This window comes from Oxyura jamaicensis, chromosome 1 (genome assembly GCF_011077185.1).
Source record: "Oxyura jamaicensis isolate SHBP4307 breed ruddy duck chromosome 1, BPBGC_Ojam_1.0, whole genome shotgun sequence".
Lineage (NCBI taxonomy): Eukaryota > Metazoa > Chordata > Aves > Anseriformes > Anatidae > Oxyura > Oxyura jamaicensis.
This window is the reverse complement of record NC_048893.1, coordinates 113430334-113456000: the sequence shown is the minus strand read 5'-3', so window position 1 is coordinate 113456000 and position 25667 is coordinate 113430334. Positions and strand designations below refer to the sequence as shown.

The 25667-nt window shown below is 48.0% G+C and overlaps 1 protein-coding gene across 1 annotated transcript in view; it reads left to right on the top strand.

The window, feature by feature from the left end:
- Positions 1 to 25667, top strand: part of SIK1 (salt inducible kinase 1) — a 38481-nt gene that overhangs the window by 9593 nt on the left and 3221 nt on the right. The window contains exons 2-14 of the mRNA XM_035315920.1: positions 3048 to 3055; positions 15873 to 16091; positions 16827 to 16943; positions 19462 to 19525; positions 19721 to 19882; positions 20145 to 20269; positions 20384 to 20507; positions 21519 to 21742; positions 21979 to 22128; positions 22743 to 22865; positions 23120 to 23345; positions 24043 to 24318; positions 24853 to 25084. Coding sequence (XP_035171811.1) covers positions 15939 to 16091; positions 16827 to 16943; positions 19462 to 19525; positions 19721 to 19882; positions 20145 to 20269; positions 20384 to 20507; positions 21519 to 21742; positions 21979 to 22128; positions 22743 to 22865; positions 23120 to 23345; positions 24043 to 24318; positions 24853 to 25084 — 1976 coding nt within the window. The 5' untranslated portion in view covers positions 3048 to 3055; positions 15873 to 15938. The remainder of the gene's footprint in view (positions 1 to 3047; positions 3056 to 15872; positions 16092 to 16826; positions 16944 to 19461; positions 19526 to 19720; positions 19883 to 20144; positions 20270 to 20383; positions 20508 to 21518; positions 21743 to 21978; positions 22129 to 22742; positions 22866 to 23119; positions 23346 to 24042; positions 24319 to 24852; positions 25085 to 25667) is intronic.

Below are 25667 nucleotides of genomic sequence, written 5' to 3'. Positions count from 1 at the left end.
TATTTTTGCAAAGCTTTTAAGATTGTTTTTATCTTTCTCTTTTTTTCCATTTTCTATTCAGTACTATCAAAAGTGACTGTAGTGGCATTAATGGAAGTTAAACAGGGTCTTGGCCTTCTCCAGAAGGTCTGAACCAGCACTCAGAGCTTCCACCTCACTGCACATTAGTGTGGTTTGAAAATGCCTCCTGTGCGATGGCCGAGATGCTCCCATCTGGAGGGCTGTTTCCAGGAGAGCCCAGAAAATAGCACTCTCTTTGCAGGAGATTGGATATTTGTAAGTAAATGCATCCCTTTCCCCCATACCAGCTGTTCTGAAGTGATCTAGTAAGCACCCAGAGAATTTCTTCTGCCTCACACAAGCCATGGGCTCTTAAACACTGAACCTTGCTTTTACTTGGTGCCGGTTTATTTGAGAATATTTTCACCTGCTCTTCCAGCAGCATGGGCTGGGAGCATGAAATGATTTAATTAAGCCTGCATTGGGCTCAATTTATACCAGGTTAGCACTTTGCTTTGGGGTGCTATAGATCGTTCAGATTGAGAAAGCCATACTGGTGAGTTCCACTTGGAGATGTGGCCTTTAAATCTCCACTGTGTATTCATGCAGAGTGGTCTTATAGCCAAATAGTGCCCCAAAAGCTGATAGAGCAACTTCCTTGGCCACTGCACACATTTTTTGGATATCTAAGTGCTAGGATTTCATTCCTTGAAGTCAGCAGAAAATCCTCCAGTGACTTACAAGGGATAGGAATTTTTAAGAAAATAATCCTTGCTGGAAAATCAACACTTCCCCTCCGTTATCACTGCTTGCTGACAGCAGGGGTGAGAGCAGTCTGGCAGACAAGGCTGCAGGAGGACTTCTCCTACCCCCACCAGGTCTGGTTACATTGCAGTCCTGTCTCCCCCAACACTGCTGTCCAGGACAGACACAAAGAGCAGCAGTCGCTGGGGGTATTGGAGAACAAATCTGGACCAGAGCTCTAAGAAAGTCCACTTGTGACAGTTCTTCAAATCTGGCTTCCCTGGGCCGTGTAGCACCGCTTACTGCACCTTACATAGCTCCATGCATGGGCACTGGGAGGCTGGATCACAGATGCCACCCAATGGAGATGTGTTATCTGGGGACAGGCCTTTGCGGCCCCATCTGTCGATGCTTTCATGGCAGTTCTTCATTTTGAGTTTTCCTGGACTATCTTTGCATAGTTACTGCTTCTGTTCAGCCAGCTCTTCCCAAGGCTGCTGTTCCTATCCCCAAAATAAGATGGGATGGGATGGGATGGGATGGGACAGAGCTGAGCATGAAGAGGAAGCCCAAGGTGTAGGTGGCATTGCCAGCAGCCACCACCCTCCTGCAAGGCTGAGGCACTGTATTTGGGTGGCAGCTCCCCAAGGAGCCCACTGCAGGGAAACCTCCTCTGGTGGACGGGATGTGTGAGGCTCATTTCAAAATGCCAAGAAAGCTGGTCCCAACTCTTTGCTGGGCTTGGCCATGGCCCACCCGTGCCCACCACACCTCTGGCACTGGGGCCTTCCCTCTCTCAGGGTGGGAGCTGCCCATGTGCACGGCACCATTTAGTCCTCTTCTCCCTCTGTCCCTACAGCGCTGCTTCCCTCGTACCCTGAGTCTGTGCCACCTTCTCTGTGCTCCCTGATGGACAACCAAGCACTGCATCAATTTGTAAGCTCATCCTACCTCTCTCTCTCTGGCTTATCCAGCGCGGGGCAGCTGTGGTCATCTTTTTCTCTGCTCCAGCCAAGCCAGCCCACTTTCTCCATCCCTCCAATACCATCCCGCTCTCTTTCCTTCCACATTTGGTCACCTCCTCACCCTGACATTTAAAGCCCTGGGCTGAGCGGCCTCTGCCCACAACTCGGCTCAGCTTTCTTCCCACTCTTCCCCTCTATGTGGGAGCAGCAGGGGCTCTTCTCCAACTCCCCCACACAATTCCCATTTCCCATCCTCCCAGGCTGATCCCTGTAGACACAGGGGTCTCTGGCTTTCACCCACACAGCAACTCACCCGTCTTCCCCAGGCTGCCCCGGAGCTTGTCTCGCACAGCTTGCCTTTCACCTATGCTCTCTGCTTGATATTGTTTGTTCCTCTTTGGGGCCTTAGGACAAAAATATCTCCCCACCCAGGCAGCCTGCGCTGCCGGTCAGATTTCCTTGTGAGCTGTGTGAGCAGTGCTGCTTATGTGCTGGGCAAATACACCGACCCAGCGGGAAAGAGCAGCTAGTTCCTGTGAAACTGCTTGTGCTCAGTTCTCGTATCATTATTTTTCTACTTCTTAATAAATCAATCAATCAATCAATCAATAAATAAATAAAATCCCATCAGTTTTATTCACAATTTCTGTCACAAACACTCGCTAACCCTGTGGTTGAGCACAAGGGGTTGTTGTGGTGTTGCAACTCATTCAGAGAAAACTACCTGCCATAGAAAGTAAAATGAGCTGCAGGCTTCAAGGGTCACAGCCATAAATCCTGTGAACATCCCTCCCTCCCTCCTTTGTGTTTACTTTCTGGCACTGACAGGCCAGGCATCACCATGCCCCTGACCTGCTCCTGCTCCCAGGGCACCACTGCTGCCTGGAGCTGGGGCAGCTGGGCTGGAGGGGCCTTGCAGTTCTGGCAGCCAAAAAATAAAAAAAAAAATAAAAATGTGGAAATGAGCTTTGCACGGGATGAAGCACTTAATTTGATCCTCAGCAAACACCCTGAGCTCTCCATTTCCCTTCAGCTTCAGGTGCTCCTCACCAAATGGTGGCGGTGGTGGTGGTGCCATCTCCTGCTGGCCTGGGCCAAGGGTGCTTGCCTGGGATGTGGGAGATGCAGAGACAGTGGCTTCATCTCCCTGGGGGAAGCCCACGTCTCCAGCTTCCTCCACAGCAGCCTGATCACATCTCTGAACTGCCTCGGGGTGGGTTGCTCTCAGCAGTTCCACTTTCCACAGGCTCCTTGCATATTCAGCGAGCCAGGGAGGGGATGGCCAGGAACTGAGAGACTTCCTGGTGTGGTGGGACACCCTGCTTCCACCACATGAACTGAGGGGCAGATGGGTTTCCCACAGCTCAGCTCTTTCCCCCAACCACAAAATACTGCTGCCGCTGCTGTGTCCCAAAGGCTTTGTGATCCCTCCTGAAACGTCAGCTGCTGAGCAGGAGTTGTGTGGGCCGCAACTGATGGGGACCGTGTTTCTTGTGAATGAGCTTTCAGCCAGAAGAAAAATAAAAAATAAAACCCTACTGCCTTAATAAACTTAGAGACATGCCGTGGTGGACACAATCTCATGGGTTCCTGATGAAGAGCAGCAGCTCCTCACAGTCCCCACGGTGAGCAAGACACTTTTTGCACCTTCTCATTTAACAGTGATAGAGCAGAAAAGAATTTAGCTCAGTCTCCCTCCTCAGGCTGTCTCTGTGAGTCACTGGGACTTGTCCTGCACGGTCATAAAACCAGTGAGTTGTGCAGGTCAGGAGGGACATCAGGTGACTGACTTCTGGTCCCAGCCCCTGCTCCGAGCATGGCCAACATAGATCAAGGACTGTGCTGGACTTCTATTTTTTTAGTGTCTGATCAGAATTTCCCTCTTGCAACCCATTTCTGTTGCCTCTCACCCTGTCCCTGTGCATCTGCAGCACCACCCCTTACGCCCAGAGAGGTTTCATTCCTCAGCGTGTCCTTTTGAAGCGCTGGCCAATGCACATGCCAGCTGTTAATGTGGTATTTACGAAGAGCCAACAGCATGCTTAGCTCTTTGCCTGTGAGACACAGCCCCTGGCACAGGACGTTCCCATCTGACAGACTAACTGCACGAGGCTTGGTGCCCAGCCCATCTGTCTGACACGTCCATCCCATTAGCACAGCTCACACACCACAGAGAGCCAGACATTTCAGGTGCTGACCCACCAGAGAGGGCCCTGCTGTCCTCCAGGAGTGTCGCACCAGCCCTCCTCTGTTTTATTGCTCAGCAAAGTTTAGATGTCATCAGCACATATGGATCAGAATATTTTCGGCATCTCCATCTGCAGCTGGGTCACTGGACTCTTGATGAGCTATTGAAAAGATTTTAGTGCTGCTCAGTGCAGTGGCAAAGGGACTTGGCCCTGCAGAACGGTGTCAGAAAGAGAGATTGGGCTCTTGCCACAGAGAAAACGGGAGCAGAAGGACCAAAGTCTGTGACTAATGATGCAAGCCATGCATCCAAAGGGTGCTTCTACCCCCGTGAGCACGGGCAGTGCAATACGCCTGGGCAGGGGTTCAGAGTAGGAACACCTTAGCAGTAAAAAGGAAAATGTAGGATGACAGAACCAAAATTACCATCCTGCTGGGACCTGCCTGCTCATCACAGCCCAGACCCCAGCTAACAGCACAATTGTCGCGGAATTGCCTCTCTTCTGACTCATGATGTTTCTGTGGGACGCAGACTACAATGTGACTTCTCCCGAGAGCAATTATTAGGGAAGCATTCATTTTCACTGTTTGACACAACATCAGCATTAAAAGTGCCACGTGTGCAGGGAAGGGTTGTCAGCCTTGTCTGCCTAGGGCCCATGGTATCAGCATGTTCTGTCTGGGTTGTGGATTGGACCTTGGGGCCAGATCCAGAAAGCTGGGTTACTGCACACACAGGGGTCTGATGCAAAGGCTTCCTTTTTTTTTTTTTTTTTTTTTTTTTTTTTTTCCCCTCCCCTGTTTTTTCCCTTGTGCATAAATTAGAGCCAAAATGTAACCCTGGTCACTGAGCAGAAAATCTGAGCCGGTGGGTGGGCAGCCAGCCCTGCCAGCCGCACCGCATCTACTCTGCAGGGATACCCGGAGTGTTACCGGGACTTGTCCAAATCTTTTGTACGCACTCGTCCAAATTTTGCAGACGCCTCATATATTTCACAGGGTGAATGATGAGGATGTGCTGCTCTACTGACTGCTTGGGGCTGCTTACGCAGAAAGGCAACACAGCTTTTGAAAACTGCAGACCACACACCGCCACACTTTGTTTTTCGGTGGCTGCCTGCCCCTTCTTCCATTGCCTCTGCTCTCCAGGTGATGCCCTGGCCCAAAGCCCATTGGCCTCAAAGCAGGCAGAAGGCACCACCTCTGTGTCCAGCATTTATCTCATAATTATGGAGCGTTTGGGGGATCTCTTTTGCTTGTGCTTGTGCTCAACACATGCAGCTGTCAGAAACAGCTCAGGTGAGTTTGTTAGGAGATGAAGCAGCGCTACTATTACGGCCTCTAAAAGCCAGCTCTCGGTTATCCCAGAAGAACAAGGGAGATGAGATAATCGTGGTTTTGGCACAGTTAGCACTGGCTGGGGGCATTTTCGGCCAAGGCAGGACAGGCAGGCACGCTGTTCCTTTCCGAGGCAGCTCTGACAACTCAACATGCTACACGGTTCCCCTCATTTCTGAAATAGAGCTGTTGAACAGCTGTTTGGGGCCATCCGCAAGAACCTGCGGGGGGACTTTTAGGTGGATAGGATGCAGTTGTCTTAAACTATTTTGAGCCTGGATCACACCGATTCTCCCGGCTCCAGAGCTAATGAAGGACTGGACAGCTGCGAGAGCTTTCATGGGTAACAAACCACAAGGCCCAGGGAGCTGCTGGGAGCTGAAGCTGAGCCCTGGGGAACCCCAGGGGCAGCCCTTCTCCACCAGCCCTGAGGCCAGGAAGGATGGGCAGAGCCATTATGTGCTTTACAGACTGGGAAATGAAGGCAGAGAGAGAAAGGCTTTGAAGGGTAAAAGCTTGCAATGAGGTGCAATTTGTATTGCTGGTAGAGGGAAAAATACGAGTTTCCATAAAGCACTGAAACACTTAGGCAGAAAGAGGGGGAAACATTGCAGTTTTTGCTTCCTTCTACTTTTTGTTTTTCTTTTTTCATTCCAGTCTAGCTATTGCTATCCTCTCTCCAAGGTCTGCAGCCAGCCTCATGTGCCCCTGTCCCCTGAGTGAGCAGGAAGCCCAAGAGCAAAACCTGTGTCTGCCTCCATTAGCAATATTTTCAGGGAAAAAAATATCTATTTCTGAAGCCGGACACAGGTTTTTGAGAGTTCATTATCACTGGTAACTCCTTAGTGAACAGCTGCAGTGACCAGCAGAGGATCACTGGTGAACTGTACAGCCGTTCATGCCTTTAATACTCATTGCGCATTCTGTGGGTTTGGTCTTGGCATTTTTTTCTAGCCCCCAATTCCCAAACCAATATTTCCCTTTCATAAAGGTTGTTGCAGGAGTACAACCTCTCTAAACACTCATGCAGCTGCTGTGTTATTTAACAAGCCTTCTGTTTATGAATAACAGCAAAAATGGTGAGATTCTGGAAACAGAGGAGCCTGCTGTAGGCTGCTCCACAATACCTTCCAGTCCTGTGAAGATGCAGGGTGGATGCTTTCACCACAGCCCTGTCCTGCTTGTGGAGATGAGTTGCTGTGCCCCATACTTTGTACTACACTGGGAGCTTGCACTCGTCCGCTTTGATGTGTGTTATGTGTGGCAGCTTGTTCTGCTTCCCAAAAAGCATCGGGAGGAGGACCTTCCTGCATTAACAGAGGAGGCACATATCCCTTTAAGGCTGATCCCTTTGATTTCAAATGTGAGAAATTTACTTTTTGGCTGAGGAAAATATTTGCCAATATCACTGTAAGCTAAAGCCTTCGATCCCAGGTTAAGCTGTACTTGGTATTTCAAGCAATGAAAATGTTTCCATCCCATCAAAGGAATGAACTAGAAAAATATATAAGCTTTCCTATCTGTAATCTCTTATCGTCATTAACGAATGAGACTTTAGAGAGGTTTGCCCATCAGATTGTGTTTTATCGACAAGCAGTGAAGCAAGGAGATGTCTCTGGAGGCCTTCCAGACTATACTCTCTATTACGGCCAGTTCTGTCAGCCCCGGATCTTTACCTCTGATGGGATGTGCCATCTGCAGCTGCAGGGTAATGCACACGCACACCCACGCACAGCCTTCCAGAAGGGGTTTTGCATTGGGACCCAGTGCAAATCAGCCAATGCCCATTTTGTTTTCCTTCATGCTCTTTCTGCTTCTGTTGCAAATGACAGAATTTGGATGCTTTAAGCTCAAAATGCCCTGCTGACATGAGTGACGTGCCAAAGTGGAATTAGGCTGGCTGGAAGAATCCATGCCTATGCAGGCATCGAGGTGTCCAGAAGTTTCAGAGGAATTCAGCTCCTGACTTTCTCACCTTGGTTTGCAGTGGGAATTGCTGTGCAATTAGGTCTCTTCCTAACCTGACCCTCTATGTTTTTAAGCATCTAGCATTGTTATTCTTTAAAATAAACATTGTAGAATACGGTCTTTCTATACTCACATAATCTTGATGGTGACAAAAAAATAAGATAGTAATAAAAAAATAGCTTCAGAGGATACTTGATCCTAAATTGCCTTCTTAAAAGGCATCTCTTTAAGCTGAGACACCAGTCTACCTTCTCCACAAAGGTCGGTAGTTGCAGACCTAACTGAAAAGGCTTTCTGCAGGTATGTACTATAAAACTGGGGAAACGTCTGCCAAACAGAGAAGCATAAATTGAGCAAGGAAATAAATTGCCGCGGATCCTCTGAGAGGTGATGGCTATCAGCAGAAAGAAAAGAGAGTTGGAACCAACCCCAAACTGGTCTAGAACATGAGGAGCTTCTGAAGATAGCACATCCTGCTGGATAGGAAGACAAAGCTGTGTGCCCTCTGGCTATATCAGCTGTGTGACAGGAGGGGTATTTCTCACTGAAGTACAAACACCTGGCTTCCTATTCGAGGAGTCACAAGCAACCTTCTCCGGTAACACAAGCTGCTTATTCTACCCCAGAGTTAGAGCTCTTTTGAAACAATCACAGGAGAACCATCTGGATTTGAGTTGTCTTGTCAGTATCCATCTCGTGAAAGATATTTTCAGGATGTTAACAAACAGCTCCGTCCAAAAAGTTCTTCCATGTTTCTTGTCATCCATGACTGCATATATTTAGATGCCATATGCCCTGTGTTCTCCTTCCTTGGAAGCTCAGAGTTGGCTTGTGCCAGGACTTGCACGTAAGAAATTTGCCTTTTGTGTGTTATTGTTCAGAGGCTCTTGCTCAGCCCCTGGGACTGAAGCGTAACATACGCGTACGTACTTGAAAATAGATTGTCTTGGTGTCCCACTCACAAACCATGAGCCAACCCACCTCCCTCACTCTTTCATGGGAGTCATTTCACCATTTGGGGCTTATGAAGCAAGATTTTTGCTAACCCTTTTCTCTGAAGCGCTATTTATCGTCTTACCCTTCATCCCAGCCTACACACAGAACCAGGATGTAAGGATATATGATGCATGATTCAATGTCATGCAGAAATTCTGCTGAGCTTCTCATGTTCTGCAGCAATAGTAATCTTTGTCTGGTCTGTGACTGGAGAAAGCCAGCTGAGTGTGTAAAATGCGTTTGACCTTACTTTCAAACACCCACATGCACGCTCAAAACCCCAGAGAACTCATTACATTCATGGTCTAGAAACTGGTGTTTTGTTCTCCATCCCCGCTCTGTCTGGCTTGGGGTGAATGCAATTGAAAATGTCAGAGATGCAGCTCCTGTGTAACGTAAGAGGAGGATTACAGCTTTCCTGACATCGGAGGGAGGGGGGTTTACAACAATGCAGCTGACGTAGGAGGGGACGGATTACAGTGCATCTGACATAGTAGCAATTATAGGAAATGTATTTACAGAGATGGATGGAAAACGAATTTAATATGCTGTTCCAGAGGACGACAATAAAGGTGTGTTGCAACAGTCCTTCCCCCCTCTCTGGAAAGCCATATTTCTCACTTGTCCATCAGCACAAACAATCTGTGCTGTATGGCAGGAAACATCAGACGCAAATATCGCATTAATCTCGAAGGAAGGATACCTGTTTTCGTAACTTGCTCATTCACTAAGGTCTCTTAGTAGTGGCTCAGACAATAGGTGGATATATCAGGTTTTCCCCATGGAATAACTGTACCACAGGCACGGTGCTGCGAATGCGACTTCTATTTTGTTTCTGTTTTCTTTCAGAGCGAGCAAAGTAGAGAGGGGGAAGGGGGAGGGGAGAAGCTCCTGATTTTTCAGCCTGCCGTGGAGAAATGCTGTTAGTGCCCTCTTCCAAAGAGGCAGGGCTTACCCCTTGCCTGGCAGAGGTGCAGATGGCCACAAGCGGATAAAGCAATTACCTGGGACATCAGGAAAGCGATTGCCCTTTCCATTTCAGACTGCAGCGGGAGCACAATGGATCTCAGAGGCTGGAGTGCTAATATGGAGGAAAGGCAAGCGGGCCCTCGTTCATGTTGCCCCCAGGGAAGGATGTGTAGGTTTCTGCATGAGACACACACGAGTGAGGGGAGCAGAAGCTGGAGCGAGGGGACGTAAAAACTGCCGCATTTGGGTGAGTATTTCCAGCACAGCAGGCACCACTGGTGGCTATAAACAACATACGTGTGCAACGCACCCCATTGTCTCAGGCTGCTTCCTTTTGGGCACGTGTCCACGTCACCCACAGCTGCACCGCCGGGGCAACGCCGCATCCTATGCCACGGCTGTAAAAAGCAATAGGATGCTGGTGAAGGTCAGGCCCCAAGGAACGAGGCTGAATTACCTTCCTGCCTGCACAGGGAGTCCCTCCAGCACAGCACAGGGGCAGGTACACAGTCTCCTGTGAGGGCATCTGCACTGGCTGGGGAATAACTGGCAGGCCTTGCCCAAGCAGGAAAACTTCATGGCAACCCCAGCAGCCTTAAAGCCGCTGGCAATGGTATTCAGCCTTCTGGCCTGCCCACAGGAGGGCTCCCACACTTGTTGAGTGGAGGGTTTCCCACCATGTCCATCAGGCCTGCAGAACTGCCCCTAAGAATTTGTAGGGTTGCCAAAGAGCAAAGATCCCGGGCAGAGCAAAGCATGAGGGGCCCAAGAGAGTTTGACCTCAGCAATTTGGGCTCTCATTCAGAGCTTGGATGTGGAGCTCCTACTGAGAGCCCTGCCTTGGGTTGGGGTGCCCCAGGGTGGTGAAGCACCACAAGGTGATCAAGCCTTCTGACTCCTGTTTGAGAGCTCAAGGCCCACACAGGGCAGCCTCTGCTGCTCGTTCCTGCCCCAGCAAGGCTTTTCCACACAAGCAGTCTTCCTGCAGCACTATCAGTGGATTTCCTTCCCTCACCTTTACACCAGAGGTTTCCAACGCTACATCCCCTACTACCAGCTGTTTCCAGCTCACCCCATCTGTAGCCTCTTTGCTCTTGGGCCCTTTGCCTCCTCCTCAGCCTCCAGCTCTGCCTGGGGCCCCAGGAAGATGATAGCTCCAAATGGCACGGGGGGTTGGCAGAGAGCAGGGAGGATGCAAGGCCAGAGAAGTGGGAAGGGAAATTTCACCTGTCAAATAGATCTGTGGACATGTCTCCCTCCCACCTAGGCTTTCACATCTGCGCTGAAGCCTATTTACTGTTTGGTTTTGGCTTAGCAGCTTCTGGCAGATCCCATACCGCTGAGCTTCTCTGTCAGGTGTGGCCTATAAAACCCCAAACACCAAAACAATACACGAGCTAACACAGCATGCGGGGTGTTTCAGGGAGCAGTCAGAGGTAATACACACTCTCAACAGAAACTGCCAGCAAGCGGTTGCAAAGCCCGTGAGCAGCAGAAAGCAAGCTGGCCACGTCTGGCCAGGCTGCCTGTTCACATTCCAGCAGGAAGCGGGGGGCTGACGTTAAACTGCAAGTGCTGACCCTACAGAAAGCCCAGCCTGATGTGAAGAATGGCGGGCAAGAGCTGCTGGCTGTGAACACGGCATGTATGTAGCTTTCTTATATCAGCTGTAAATCAACATCAGTCACTCAGAGAGTGAAGGATGGGCTCGCACTTCAAGCACTTCGCCTGGGCTCAGGACACACAAAATGTCTGCCACAGCTTTGCCACAGGCTTGTCACATCACCGTGGGCATGGCATTCATCCTGCAGTCTTTTGCCCTCCCAGCAGTAAAGCAGGCACCGTAAATGGGGGGAGCAATTTATCTGCTCTCCATGTTGACTATGAAGACCACGGCTTCGAGATGCATTTCCAAGTACTGCCTTGTAGGCACCTGAGCTCTCTGTGCTCTGTCCCAGGAAGGCACCCACCTGGCTGCTCAGGGTAGCAGCAGCTGAACACAGACGTACCCAGCCCCGGGGGCTCTTGGCTGCAGTCCTCCCCCATCCAAGCCTCTGGCAGAATACGTGCCTTGCCTTGCAGGAGACACAGATGCATGTGTGGAGATGCTGAGCAATGGCAACTTCCATTAAAAAGCAGAAACTGTGGATGCTCACCATCCCTGAAAATCAGCCCACATGCTGTAAAAAATGAGTTCCTGCTAATTGAATATGGTTAGATCACAAGGTGCACTTCCAGTACTGTTACCACCTCTGGTCATTAAGCTTAAACAACTGAGGGGAAGAAAAACAACTTGAATTCATAAGCAATTCTTCAGTGTTGATTGTTTAGTTTCTGCATTTCATTTATCCCGGGCAGTGGAAATAACCTGGCCCACTCCTCTTTTTTCATAATTATTTCATGTGTTTGTAGCCAGTTGTCAGTCAGGTTCATATGCCCCATCACAGTGTAGCATTATCAGAGTGACAAACAGGGAAGGGAAACGATGACAATAACAGAAAGACACTGTCAAGGGCATAAACTGTCTTGATTGTTCTGTGTTTGAACTTCCCCTAATACGAACAAAAACAGTCAAAGCCTTGGTATTAACCGTGGATTTGATAGCGCTTTATATTCAGGAAAGGAAAGAACCCTGCATACCTGGCGCTGACCCTTTAAAAAGCTGTTTTATAGCCCTAGATAAGGGCGAAGGCTGAAGAGGAGCACTACGTACCTTTCCTCTGCAAGACAAGCTCAATGTATTAAGTCAGAGAAATGCCATCGCCTCATTAATTATGAAATGTCATAAACATTAACGACAAAAGCTCATTGTTGTGATGATAATTATGTTACTGTGATGCAATACTGTGACCAAAGACATTCCAGTGGTCTGAAATGTATTTCTGGATACTACTGTGGTGCCTCAGTAAGGATGTGCTAGCTTGGAGAGTCAGGAGTGTTTTTGCCAAAATTGTGCTCACAGACATATTTTTTCAAATTCAAGGACACTTTGAAATCATATTAGAAATATTTAGGCACTCCCCCCTCCCCAAGACAATGCTTTTGGCTTAAAATTTTTGGCTTTAAAATAAGCCTACAAATACTTTAGTTGATTTTCTCATCTCCTTTGCTTCAAATGTGCCTACGCTTTTCGGAATGTGACACCTTCCATTTTAAGTTTTTCTAGGCCAGATTCAGACTTGTTGTTACCTGGAACAACTCTGTTGACTTCAGCAAGGTTTTTCTCAGTTACACTGCGTAAATGCTGGGACACTGAAAATGGCCCAACAAATACGATTGTCAAAATAATCACCGGTCTTTTCTGAAAAATAAAAAAGAAAAGAAGAAGAAAGAAAAGAGAAAAACACAGCCATACTGCAGGCAGTGTCCAAGCAATCCTACGACAGCAAACCGGGCTGACTGTAACTACGGAAGGTGGAATGGGCAGAAAGGAATGCTTCCGTTTCTCAGTTTTGCTTTTTTTCCCCAAGTGAAGAAAGTTGCTATTGTTGTTAGTTTGTTTTGAAACTGATAGAAAATGCTGAGTGAAACGACTGAAGACTGAATTGCTGGAAATATCTGTGAGATGAGTTTTGGAAGGCAGCAGTCATCATACACATTCCCATCCGTAGACCATGCCTCCCTTAGCGAGGGGGCACAGGACTACTGCAATGGAAAAAATGAGCAGTTGTGGCCTCCCAGCCTCTCCTTCCTCGTAGGGAACTGAGAGGAACATCCTGGTGGAGACACTTTGGAAAGTGCCACGCCACTTTCCTTGCTTTCCTACCCTCGTTACGTACAAGCCGGCTCCATAATTATCCCTCTGCTGACCATGGCTGTTTCTCAGAAGTGACTCCTCACTCAGGATATCCAAAACACCAGAGGGCAGCAGAAGTGTTAGAGCAGGAACTGCAAAAGCATCGACCTTCTCAGAAAAGCACCCCTAGGACAGAGAAACAGGACGGTGTAAGAGGTTCATAATGCCTAGACGTTATTGATTCATAGTGAAAGTGGAAGAAAAACAATGTAATTATGGTACTACCAAAACTGTGCAATGGTTACTTCTGAGCAGCACTGATGGAAACTGTCATGACCCACATGTGTGAAAACTGAAGAGAAATACGGTAAGGCTGCTGAGAGTGATAGATATGGGACGTCTTCTAATTCTCAATGAATCATACAATAGTGTGATGGCTCCTAAAAACAGTGTGCTCCCTCCTCTACAGAAGAAGCCATATGTATCCCACCCTCTGGACTAGAGAGTGCAGATCTGCATAAGCACCTTCCCCAGACAGCAACACTTGCCAGTTCTTCTTGCCTCTTCCATCTAATGTGGGTAATTAAAACCAGGATTGTGAATTGTAACCCTCTGGTGCCGTCTTACAATCTCCAGGCAGTCCCATGGCACAGGTGTCTGCCACTCCTTAGGATGGAAAAATCATGAGATGTTACACAGAACACCAAGTCCAGCTCATTTCTTCCCATTTAGGAAGGAAAAAAAAAAAAAAAAGAGTCCTTTAAAAATAAATAAAAATGTTACTTTCCAAGCTGGGGCTGTCCGCCTTGCGTGTTCTTTCTAAAAAGCCTGGTTCTGTTTGCCATCCTAAAACACTTAATCAATTTGAAACGAAAACAGCAACTATAATTAAAGGGAGGAAAATCCCACCACAGCAGAGGAACCATTATTAAGGTAATTTTTTTCTTTATAACTCCTGGGGCACTGTTCACATGCAGTTGCTACTGTATATGCTGTTTGTGCGTCACCTCCTCTTCGTGAGCTCCATGGAGAATACATTGTTAGCTTAAAAATAACAATAATAATAATAATAACCCAGCTTTTCATGTGAGTTATTCAAAGCACTGTGTAAGTGCTAATTGAACGTTACGATAGCCAAGGCAGGCTGTATGCTATTACCCCCTTACACCAAATGGCAGGAGTCCCATGACCGGGACCACACCAGTGCCTCTGTGCAAGCAGAGCCCATGCTCAGGCTCCTGGCCACCAGCTCTGCAAGCCACGGCTCTCTCCCACCTCCATTTCAAGCCCTGCAGGTGCTCAGGTGTTACTTCTCCATGGTTCTAGATGAAGGAGCCTGCAGCATAACCAAGTTACTGAGGGTGACAAAAGCAATATAACTCATTAGATAAGAGAAGCAGAGAAAGTCCGGTTTGCTTCACTAGAACATGCTGGCAGATCTCTCTTGTTTATATTTATGACGCACAGCTCGTATACCATGTAATTCGATTTATATAAACCACATTTTTCTCATCAGGTCTTCACAGAGTAAATCTTAAAATAATAATAATAATAAAAAGCTCACGTTTGCTCTCCTCCCATAGGTGGTACTCCTTGAGCCCTTCAGAAATCACTCAGGGACCTTAAGGAGACCATCAGCTACCGGTGAGAACAACCACATCACTTGCTCTGCAAAGTTTGACACGAAGCAGAGCTATATCCCTCCTGTGAAACTCTTACTTTTATTGCGAGGAGCCTGGCACATCCCGTTGTAGCGGTGGTAGCCGCTGGATGGAAGGTAAGGGGCCGGTGTGTTAGTGACGATGACGGTCAGAAAAGGACTTCAGACTAAGGCAAACAGCCTTCTGGTCGGGGTCCTTACCACCGAGTATTACTTGTCTAAAAAAAGTCTCGGCTGATTTTAACAGAGGAGAGCAAGCTGAGTAACAGACGCGCCAGGCATCATTCAAGCCGTATTTTCAAGGCTCCGCAAACTTCGGTCGCTGTGTGAAGAATGAACTTTGTGTGAAAACTGGACTTTGTGTGAAGACTGAACTTGGTGTGAAAAATGAACGCTGTGTGAAGACTGAACTGTATCGAAGGCATCTGCCACTCGGCTTTCGGCAACGAGCCTTGAAGAGAGGAGTCCCCCCGGGCACGTCTGGGACCCCCAGGCAGCCCAGGGGTGCAGAAGGGCTCACTCCCAAGCCCCGCTGGCGGAGCTGCCACCTCCGCAGGTGCAGGCAGATGGCAGGGCAAGGGGCTCGACCCGCTCCCGCTGCTCGCCGCGCCCGTTAACGGCCGGTTAACGGCGGCTAACGGCCGCGCGCCGGCAGGGGGCGACGCCGCCGCGAGATGGCGGGCGTCACGTGACAGCGGCGGGGCGGGGCGGGGCGGGGGAGCGGGCCGGAGACCCGGGCGCCCCCTCCCCTCCCTCCCTGACGTCACCGCCCCCCCGTCTCCCTGGCGACGGCTCCATCAGCGCGCGCGTCAGCGCCGCCCGTTGCCTGGCAACGCCGCGCCGTCTCGCTCCCCTCCAGCCCCGCGCCGGGCCGCGCGTCTCTCTGGCGTCAAACGTGACGTCAATGGGGCCCGGCTCGGCTTCTCGCCGGTGGGCGGGGGAGGAGGAGCGGGATGGGGAGGGGCGGGGGGAGGAGGAGGGGAGGGGGGAGGAGGGAGGAGGGAGCACGCGGGATGCCCCCCTCCCTCCCCCGCGGCGCCGCGCATGCGCGCTGCCTGCCTCCCTCACACCCTAGCCGCACGGCGGCAGAGCCCGGCGCGAGCCGCGGGGAGCGCGCGCCAGGTACGGGCGCGGCAACGGCCGCCCGCCAACGGTCGCGCACCAACGGTCGCGGCTCTGAGGGGAGCGCGGTAGAGGGCTGTGAGGGGAGCGGGGCGGCCGCGGCTCCGCCGTACGGCGGCGGGAGGCGCCCGGCGGAGCCGCGGCCGCCGGTGTGAGGGGGACTCTGACCGACTCCGGTGTCTCCCGTGCAGGTGCGGCGCCCATGCTGCCGTCCTGAACGCGGCGGTGCCTTCGCCCGCCGCCCGCCTGAACCATGGTGATCATGTCGGAGTACGCCGCCGTGCCCGCCGCCAAGCCAGCCCAGCAGCGGCCGCTGCGAGTCGGCTTCTACGATATCGAGAGGACGCTGGGGAAAGGCAACTTCGCCGTGGTGAAGCTGGCCCGGCACAGGGTGACCAAAACGCAGGTGAGTGTGGTCCGGGAGATCGGGGAGAGCCCAGACGGAGTTTTCTTTACAAACTCGTTGAAACAAAGCGGCACGGAAGGTGAAAAGCCAGGCAGCAAACTCCGTGCTTTCTCACCTCAGTACTAGCAGCCTGTGCCCCACGGAGTTGGTGTAAAACTAAAGCAAGAACACATCAAAAACAACCTCACCAACTAGCACGATACCTTCTCTCCATCCCTCCTACTTCTCTAAGAGTCCAACAGACTGAGGAGCTCTAGAACTCTTTAGACAGGTTTAATTTTTTCATTCAGCGTGTACGTTTGGAGAACAAAGAACTTGCAGTGTTCGCAGAGATAATTTCCTAATGGGCATGCAGCTGTATTTCCATGTGCAGTACATGTCAAAGTCACACCGGTCGCTCGAGTAGGAAACAGCCTGTTACAGAAATCAGTTTTTCACTAGCATGGGGTGGATTAAAAGATTTACCGAATCCTGCCCAGTGCTAATTTCTACAATTCTGTTCACTACCTTACGTGTAATCCTTTGACGTAGAAAAGAAAAATGAAAACGCTCTGTCGTGAATTCTGTGTAGTTCAGAAAAATCAGCTTTGCCGGGACCGTACTTTAGAGGCTACTTTATGTGGATTTTGTGAGCTTGTGTGTGGTTTTGCATGTGGTGCTGTGGGTCTTTTTTCTAGGAATACCTATTTTGCAATGCCTGAATTTGTTTTATTTTCTTAATTCTTTAATCTGCAGGTTGCAATAAAAATAATAGACAAAACAAGGTTAGACCCAAGCAATCTGGAGAAGATTTATAGAGAAGTTCAGATAATGAAGCTTTTGAATCATCCACACATTATCAAGCTATACCAGGTAAGAGGTCGGCTTTGAAGCACAGCATGTGAATGACATACGCGTGTCTTGCACATGATTTCACATCAAATATTTGCAGAGAAAACGCAAATAGAAATAGTTTATTTAAAGCGCGTTCTTCAAAACCTGTGGTGTTTTTTCTTTTAAAAAAAAAGTCATTCATCATTCTTTGAACAAGATTCTGATACTTCAGACAGCTTTTTGGCAAATTGCTTGAAACAATACAATTAAAACAAAAGCACTAAAACAGACTGAAATCGGTTTCTTGATCTGAAACGAACTATCTGAACTTCTACGTTTAATTTGCCTTCCTAACTCCTCTGCTTTTCTAGTGTAGAAGGTTGGAACTTCTTACATGCTTTTGATAAGAGGAAGGCTTAAACTCTTCTAGGACAGCAGAGTCGTGTGCGCAGAAGTTGAGCTTGCCATAAGTGAAAGGGCTTTAGAATCACCAGCAAAAAAAAAAAAAAAGCCTAGAAATGTTGATATCTTAAAATATGTCCGAAAATGACCTTTTTGGTTATTCCACTCCAGTTTGCATAGTTCTAAAAATGGATTTAAAATATCTTTTCACTTGTAGAGTTTCACAATATGAATTTTGATTTAGTTTCTTTCAATTTCTGCACTGTTTGTTTTTTTTTAACAGTCGGAACAAATTAATGTGTTGTGCAGAAAACAGGATTGCGTCTGTCTAGTGAGCAAGGACTGCTTTGCAAATTCTAAACATTTGATCTAATTAGCATTTGGTGTAAGTTCCTCTTAATCATCTTAAATAGTGCCATGTGGACTGGAGAAGAAGATGTATCACAGTCCGTCTGGACTTGTCCAGAAGGGCAGGGGGGGAGGAATAGAAGAAGAAAGGAAGCAGCAGGGCTGAAATGCCATGTGCGGTAGTACACACTATGACCAGTTGCGATCTTACCGTTGGGTTTGCTAGCTTAAAAAAAAAAGTTAATTAACGTGTAAGGCTGAAAAGCCAGTAAGGCAGGTGCTTAGGCAAGGTATTATTTTTAAAGACCTTGACACACACGAAGTGCCTGATATTTATAGTATTAAACATCGTAACAAAAATGATTCTGCGTTAACATCTGACGTCATTGTTGCCCATAGGGCAGTGTAGGATATACCGAGACATTCTAACAGTCCTGTTGATTTCATTTCAGTGGAATGATGTGGGTGAAAATACTAAATACTATTTTGAAGCTTTTAGAAAAGCAGGTTAAATTCCATCTAGTTGAACCACCTCACCTGATTGAGCAAATGACGTTGGTAGTGCGCCGTAATTTCTTTTCAGCAGTTTTCTTTTCTTTGTTGTTGGAATCGATGCTTTACCTGTTTGGTGGAGACTGAGAAGCAGGGATGGAATTAGATGACATGCCGATGTAGGGTGTGTGTTCTTGTATTATTTCGTCATTGTTTTAGTTTCAGCACGGCATCTTAATTTCATCCAGCTGGCAACTTTCCCGGAACACTTTCCTTCATTTTTTTTTTTTAAACTGGGAACCTCTCTTCCTTTGCTCCCCATTTGTTTATTTTCGTTTTGTGTCTGTGTGTACTTGTAGTGAGGGGAGGACGAGAGACTTAGAAAAAAGTTACCTTTGGGAGGCTGGAAACTGCAGCCTTTGAAGTCCTATTGGCGCTTGTTTGATTGTTAACCTGTTGCGAGCCTTCTGCTTCCAAACCAAAATACCTGTTCCTTTTGTGTCCAGTTCTAGGGAAATTTGTTGTTGTTGTTGTTCTTGTTTGTTTGTTTGTTTTTAAACCTGAAAGGCAACATTTAAAAGACGTAGCATAGTAATTGAATATGAATTTGAAAACACTCAGCATTGTTTGTTTGTTTGTTCTTTCCCTCCAAAGATGTGTAAAATAACAAGTGTCAGAGGAAGTTGACACAAGATTGATAGGTGAACATTGAGCAATATATTGACAGTTGTTGATGTGCCTCAGGCAGTGCAGTTACACAAACAGCTACCTATCTTCACTTGCATGGGCGGCTTGCCACGTCCCCAGCCAATGCTGAATGGGAGTGGGGTGTCTGATATGAATGACTTCCTGATTTTCCAAGTTCTAGGCATCTCCTGTGATCTGAGTACCTGCTAGCCATGAAGCAAAGATGACTTCAAGTAAATTTACGTGTCTTTGAGTGCTCAAAATATGTCCAGTGAATTATAAAACTTTATATGCATATTTTAACCAAAAAAAAGGAATTCAGGGAAATGTACAAAAGTATGGAAATGCTCACCAGTTATCTTATGGAAATCAGGTGACATGGTAATGGCAAGAAGAGCAATGGTATGGGAAGCTGTTGAATGTGGTAGGCATGAGCAATGTTTTGTTATCTTTTTCATTACCAGTTTGCTAGGAAAGATCGTTGTGGTGCAAAATTAAATGTCTTTACTGCCAGCTGCTGCAGCAAATAAATAATTGAACCAATATGTCTGAGAATACATTTAGAGAAATGAAAGAAACTACAGAGGTCTGCATTTCTTTAAGCATGTCCTTTCTTGTGTCTCGACAGGTTATGGAGACAAAGGATATGCTTTACATTGTCACCGAGTTTGCGAAGAATGGAGAAATGTTTGGTAAGTTCTCGCTGCAGTAACTAATGGTTCTTTAGATTTAGAAGTTGTGGCTTTGTTGCTGTCAGTCCTGAGTAATACATGTTCTGGCTACAAATCCAGGCTTGGTGTTGTCAAAAAGCAAGTACAGCACATGGAATATTACAAAAAGCTTCTTCCAGGTGTTTCTAAATTTTGTGTTCTTTTTTGGTCTTGCAGATCATCTGACCTCCAACGGGCACTTGAGTGAAAGTGAAGCGCGGAAGAAGTTCTGGCAGATTCTTTCAGCGGTGGAATATTGTCACAGCCACCACATAGTGCACAGAGATCTCAAAACAGAGAACCTTCTGCTAGATGCTAACATGAATATCAAGTTAGCAGGTACTGAGAAATGCACACTTACTCTATGACCAGTGTTAGGCATGTAGTCAAACTCAGTCTCCCTACCGTGATCCAATAAATGTACTTACAGTAACTGAAAATTAAATAGAAGTTACTGATAGTTCTTTGTATGTATGTTCTGGACAAAAAAGAGTAGTTCAAATGAATGTGTGGAGAACAAAGTAACACGTTTTCTGCTGCTTCTGAAATGTTTGCATGTAGTTGAGTGATGTCTTACCCCAGACTTTCACCTTCCTTCCAGACTTTGGCTTCGGAAACTTCTACAAGTCAGGAGAACCCCTCTCCACTTGGTGTGGAAGCCCACCCTATGCAGCTCCAGAAGTGTTTGAAGGCAAGGAATATGAAGGCCCTCACCTCGATATATGGGTGAGCTTGAAATTCCTTAGAATTTGCATTTCACAGTTTCTTAGGGACTGTGGGCTTTCAAAACCATTGCTTCTGCTGGAGTCGCTCATACGCTGTGCTGTTTTCTGTTGACAGAGCCTTGGGGTGGTGCTGTACGTCCTTGTCTGTGGTTCTCTGCCTTTTGATGGACCCAACTTACCAACTCTGAGGCAAAGAGTGCTGGAGGGGCGGTTCCGCATCCCGTACTTCATGTCCGAAGGTGCTTTTTATTCAGATCCTTAATGTTAGAAAAGGAACTGTGAGTAAAGGAATAGTTGTCCTGTTCCTTCTTGGGGCAGTGACAGATGGGACTGGTTTTGCAGCTGGCAATCCCCCTGTCATTATGCATCCAGTAATTTCTGTAGGGTAGGACGTAAGTTCAGGGCCTGGTTGCACACACTTTCTTTTCTGATACCTACTTTATGGTGCAGCTAAAACGTTACCGTTTCCTCTCTCAGAGTACCTCTGCGGATTACAAAAATAAATGCAACCCTAGGTGAAGAAATAATCACTTAGAAAAGAGAGAAGACAGACTTTTAATGAGCCTGCAATGCTGAGATGGGTGCAGTTCTAAGATACTCAAACTATGCAGCAGGGGAACTTTTCAGTGTGGCTTTGCTGCCAAGGGCAGCAGAAATAGTGAGGCTTAGTACTGTTTCTTGAATGCTTGCGCTCAAACAGGCTGGTGAGAAAAAGGAACTGAGGCATATTATCACCTGTCCCTGACTGGGATGCAGAAAAGTGAATGTGCCTCTCTCTTCAAGTGAATAATATCTTTTGAAGTGTGACCTTTATCAGTTTTAGCCATGAATGGCTTTGATTCCCCGGTTATAAACAAATTAGCAGTAGGCATGGACCAGGAAGTTGTATCTGAGTATGCACAGTAGTTGTGCAGTAGTTCTGTACTGAATTCTGACCTGCTTCAAGTGGATTTAAACCTGCATCCACTCACAATTAGCGCTACTGCAAGGTGGAAAGTCACCTGAAAGCTGCTGCTAGCCAGTACAGCTTCATTTCCTGTAGTGACACGTAGCTTTTATGAAATGTGTGTTGGCCTTTCCTGTGCTGGCTTGAATATTTAGTAGTCACACCATGCATCAGCTGCTCAAAAATCTCTTAATTCCCATTTTCACAGATGACAAATGCTGGTGGTGGGAAAGTTTCTTAGCAATGACCTGGGGCTGGACTGTCATTTTCACCCCTTGCTCATGAGTTTATCTTTGTCATCCAGACTGTGAAACGCTAATCCGACGGATGTTGGTCGTGGACCCAACAAAACGAATAACTATTTCCCAAATAAAGCAGCACAAGTGGATGCAAGCTGACCCGTCTCTTCAGCAGCAGCAGTCTCTGTCCTTCTCCATGCAAAACTACAACTCCAACCTGGGCGACTACAATGAACAGGTCCTTGGGATCATGCAGACACTTGGCATTGACAGGCAGAGAACTGTGGAGGTGAGAAGTCCTCGTCCCTTAAATATATTTTCAGTGACTACCAGCATGCCAGTGGTGCAGTCGTGTGCGTTGTTCAGTGACCGGCCTTGATCCAGTGTCAGTGTAGTAAAATTCACGCTGCTCTTCTGGATTTTTACTTATTTTATGAGTACGCTGCTATTAACTCTTAATGATGAGTTGTGGCTGCTTGTATCTCGAGTTACCTATTACTCAAAGGTTCCTTTGATGTCTTATAGTCTCTACAAAACAGCAGCTACAACCACTTCGCTGCAATTTATTACCTGCTCCTGGAACGCCTCAAGGAGTATCGAAGCAGCCAGCTATCGAGTCGTCCAGCGACTGGCCGTCAGCAAAGGCCAAGGAGCTCCGAGATTAGCAATGTTGAGGTGAGGAAGGGTGTTATCTACCTGGGAAGCTGTATGTGTGGGCTCTCTTTTCCTGCCCCTTTCTATGGGAAAAACGAGGCTGCAACTCTGAGGCTTCTGAGAACTGAATCTGCTGTCTGTACCCTCTGATAGGATGCAGCCTACTGTTCGTCAGCAGGATGCTGATGGAATACTAACGGCCTGTGGGTCATGATCCAGAGAGCAGTTCACCTCTGGTGCAGCTCAGTAATGAGCCAGAAGATTAGGCTGCCCTCTCAGGCATGGATCACTTACGTTTCTTAGTTACACACCCTGTAGGATCCTCAGAAGTACTCTGTGATTCAGTTTTTTTTTTGTTTGTTTTTCCTGAGATTCTTTTCCTCACCCCCATCCCCCTTTAAAGTGTTCCCCTGGTGCCTTTTCAAACTGTACTTCCAGTTTAATTGCCTGAGTTAGGAGAAGGAACTTTGTGTTTGTGTTGGCATTGAAAGAGCAGCTTTGTTAATTTTGATAGAAAGTGCGTGGAGAAGGCTCGCACAGAAGGTGTCTCTGAAATTCCTTGAGCCTTGAGTGTTTGAAGAATCACATGGAACTGCGGTGTGTGATGGCTTCTGTGCATCTCTCTCTGCCTTCAGATGCCTCAGGACAGTCTCACTAGTGAAACCCTGCGATCATCTCTGCTTTACCAGCAACCTCAGAGTCTGATTCAGCCATCCTTGCAGGCAGAAATGGACTGTGACATGAACAATCCATTACAGGTTGGTGTTCTCAGCTGCCCTGTATGTAACTTGTCTTGTTTTTTTTTTTTTAATTGTTCTGTTGATCCAAAACAACAGTTTGTGACTGTTGTTCTCTGCCTTGACTCTTTTGTTTTGCACTTGGGCATGGTGCTGTAGTAGCTTCTCAAGCAGTACACCTATGGAAGACATGCCCCAGAGCTGTGAAGAGTATTAAAATGTAGTGCAGAAATAAGTGAAACGCCCTTCAGTCTGTGAACTGATGTGTTTTGCAGCCCGTGTTCTTTCCTGTGGATCCCAACTTCAATGGGCTCTTTCGGAACCGCTCCATCTCCCCCAACAGCCTGCTGGAGACCACCATTAGCGAGGAAGTAAGGCAAGAGAAGGAGCTGGAAGATGAAATTAAGGCATATGACCACCCCATCCGCATCCCCAGCAACACCAGCCGGAGGCACACGCTGGCTGAAGTCACCACTCATTTCTATCAGCATGCCCCTCCATGTAAGTAAGTCTGGGAGAAGTATGGTTGTCCTTAGCTAGAGGAAAAGGACAGAGGAGGAGTGACCCAGCAGCCAAATGTTTGGGGAAAATGTGCTGATTTTTCCCTGACTGGTGTAGGAAAGCCCAGAAAAGAAGTGTAGTCTGCTCTCCTCAGGTCTGTCTTCCCTTAAATAAGTAGGGTTCTCCAGGAAGGGACTCTGCACTTTTAAATTTTACCTGGATCATTTTAGAGGAAGCGTTTTCACAAGCAGGACACAACCCTTCTCTGCTTGCTTCGCTGTTTGGGTGGGTGGGTGTGATCACACGTGGGACTGAATTTCAAAACAAATTAAAAATATGCAAAAATAAACAAAAAAGGTTATCCCTACCTGTATTGGGTACACTTCCAAACCCCTTGAGCTAAACAAGCAGAAATGCTCACAAAGCAAAAATCCCGTTTCGGAGTGTTGTGCTAAGAAGCCCCACAGGCCCGGAGATGCTGGCTGAGCCCTGCTGGCTGGGCAGGAGCCAGGCAGGTTTGACGTCGGTGACCCCGTGCTGGAGTCAGGCGCTGTGACAGCACGAGCTGCTGGACACCTCGCTGGCTCGCAGCTGCTAATTAGTGCCGGTGTAGGTGGGCAGAATGCTCTGATGTCACGCTCGTTCCTTCCCGTACTCATCTTGGGAATGCTCTTTCTGTCCTTCCTTCCCCCTGCAGGTATAGTCATTTCCTCCTCAGCAAGCCCCACAGAGGGAACTAGTTCAGACAGCTGCCTTACTTCATCTTCAAATGACAGCTCCGTGGCCCTGAGCAGCTGCTTGGCAGGTCAAGTAATGACGGGGAGCCCGGCCGCAGCCAGGATGACATCACCCTTCCTAGCTTCCCAGTCTGACGCTCCGGTGTTACAGGCCCAGGGCTGCATGGGAGGTGCTTCCCTCCTGCCCGTCAGCTTCCAAGAAGGAAGGCGAGCATCTGATACCTCATTAACTCAAGGTAACTCTTTCCTCGCTTTACTGCTGGGGTGTTGTACCCTTCCGATGGCCAGAGGGAGAGGGAAGCATGCAGGGGGCTTGCTCCTCTGTTAGGGTTACGCTGAGGCATTCTGCCTCTCGTATTCATGGTCCCTGAGGAGGGTCAGGTTCCCCTGAGGAAGGTTCTGAGATGGGAGGCTCTCACATGCTGCTTCAGCATGCCCATGAAGATATTTCTGCCGCTGTGAGTGGGACGGCAGGCTCCACCTTCTTCCTAAAATATGGAATGCACTTCATGTTCTCTAGCAGCTTTGTCCCTTGCTGTGCATGTGCCCATCTACACGAGGGTGCAGCTATCCCAGACCCTGCTCCATCACGTCAATTCTGCTTTGGCCATCAGGCAGAGCCGTGAACATGAGCCCAAGAGTCATGGTTTCTTGTAGCACAGTGCTCACGCAAATGAAGGCAGCTGCCCAGAAGGGCTGATCTGTAAAGCAGGCTCCTAGGCAAATGCTAAGGAGGATTAAAGTGCGTTTCTTTTCCTCGTGTCCCACAGGCTTGAAGGCTTTTAGGCAGCAGCTGCGGAAGAACGCTCGAACCAAAGGGTTTCTCGGCTTGAATAAAATCAAAGGCTTTGCTCGGCAGGTGTGTCAGTCCTCCTCATCTCGGGCAGCAAGGAGTGCCATGAGCCCTTTTCAACACACGCAGCCGAGCACCTGCCTGTACAGCAGCAGCGGGAGCAGCAGAGAGGGAAGAAGCCTCCTGGAAGAGGTGCTACAGCAGCAGAGGTGAGAAGCTGGCCTGGAGGAGGTTTACTATTGTCCTAGGGCTTGCTTTGGTTAGGGGCAGAAGAGGCTGGGGAGTTGAGTCACTGGGGATTCCTTTCCTCTCAACCGTGCTGTGTGGCAGCAGATAAACTGCTTAGCTTCCTTTGCGGCTTCCTGCGCTGGCATACGTAACACAGGACGTGCAGTTCCACTAAAATCTTGATGTCCCAGCATTTGGAGGTTGCTGGATTGAGAGGCAGTTGGGTACCGTGGGGGAAAACATTACTTCTCCCCTCTGCAAGCTGTATTTTTCTTTGTTAGTTTTGGGAATGATTTCTTTCCTCCTCTGCCTCCTCCTGTAATTTTCCCATGGCGAGGAAGTGAGACCTTGTAATTTGGAAAAGTTACAGCCCACAAAGGAGGCACGGTTCCAGTGGCCTCAAACGTCATGTGCGGTGGCACCTCTTCATTCCCAGAGAAGCGAGATGGAAAATAGTGCTTCCGGTTTATCTGCACATGCCGTCTCTAGAACATCTATTATTAGCTGGCCACGCTGTGACTAGATAGCTTTCTGGTGATAGTCTCCCTCTCCAACATGAGGAAA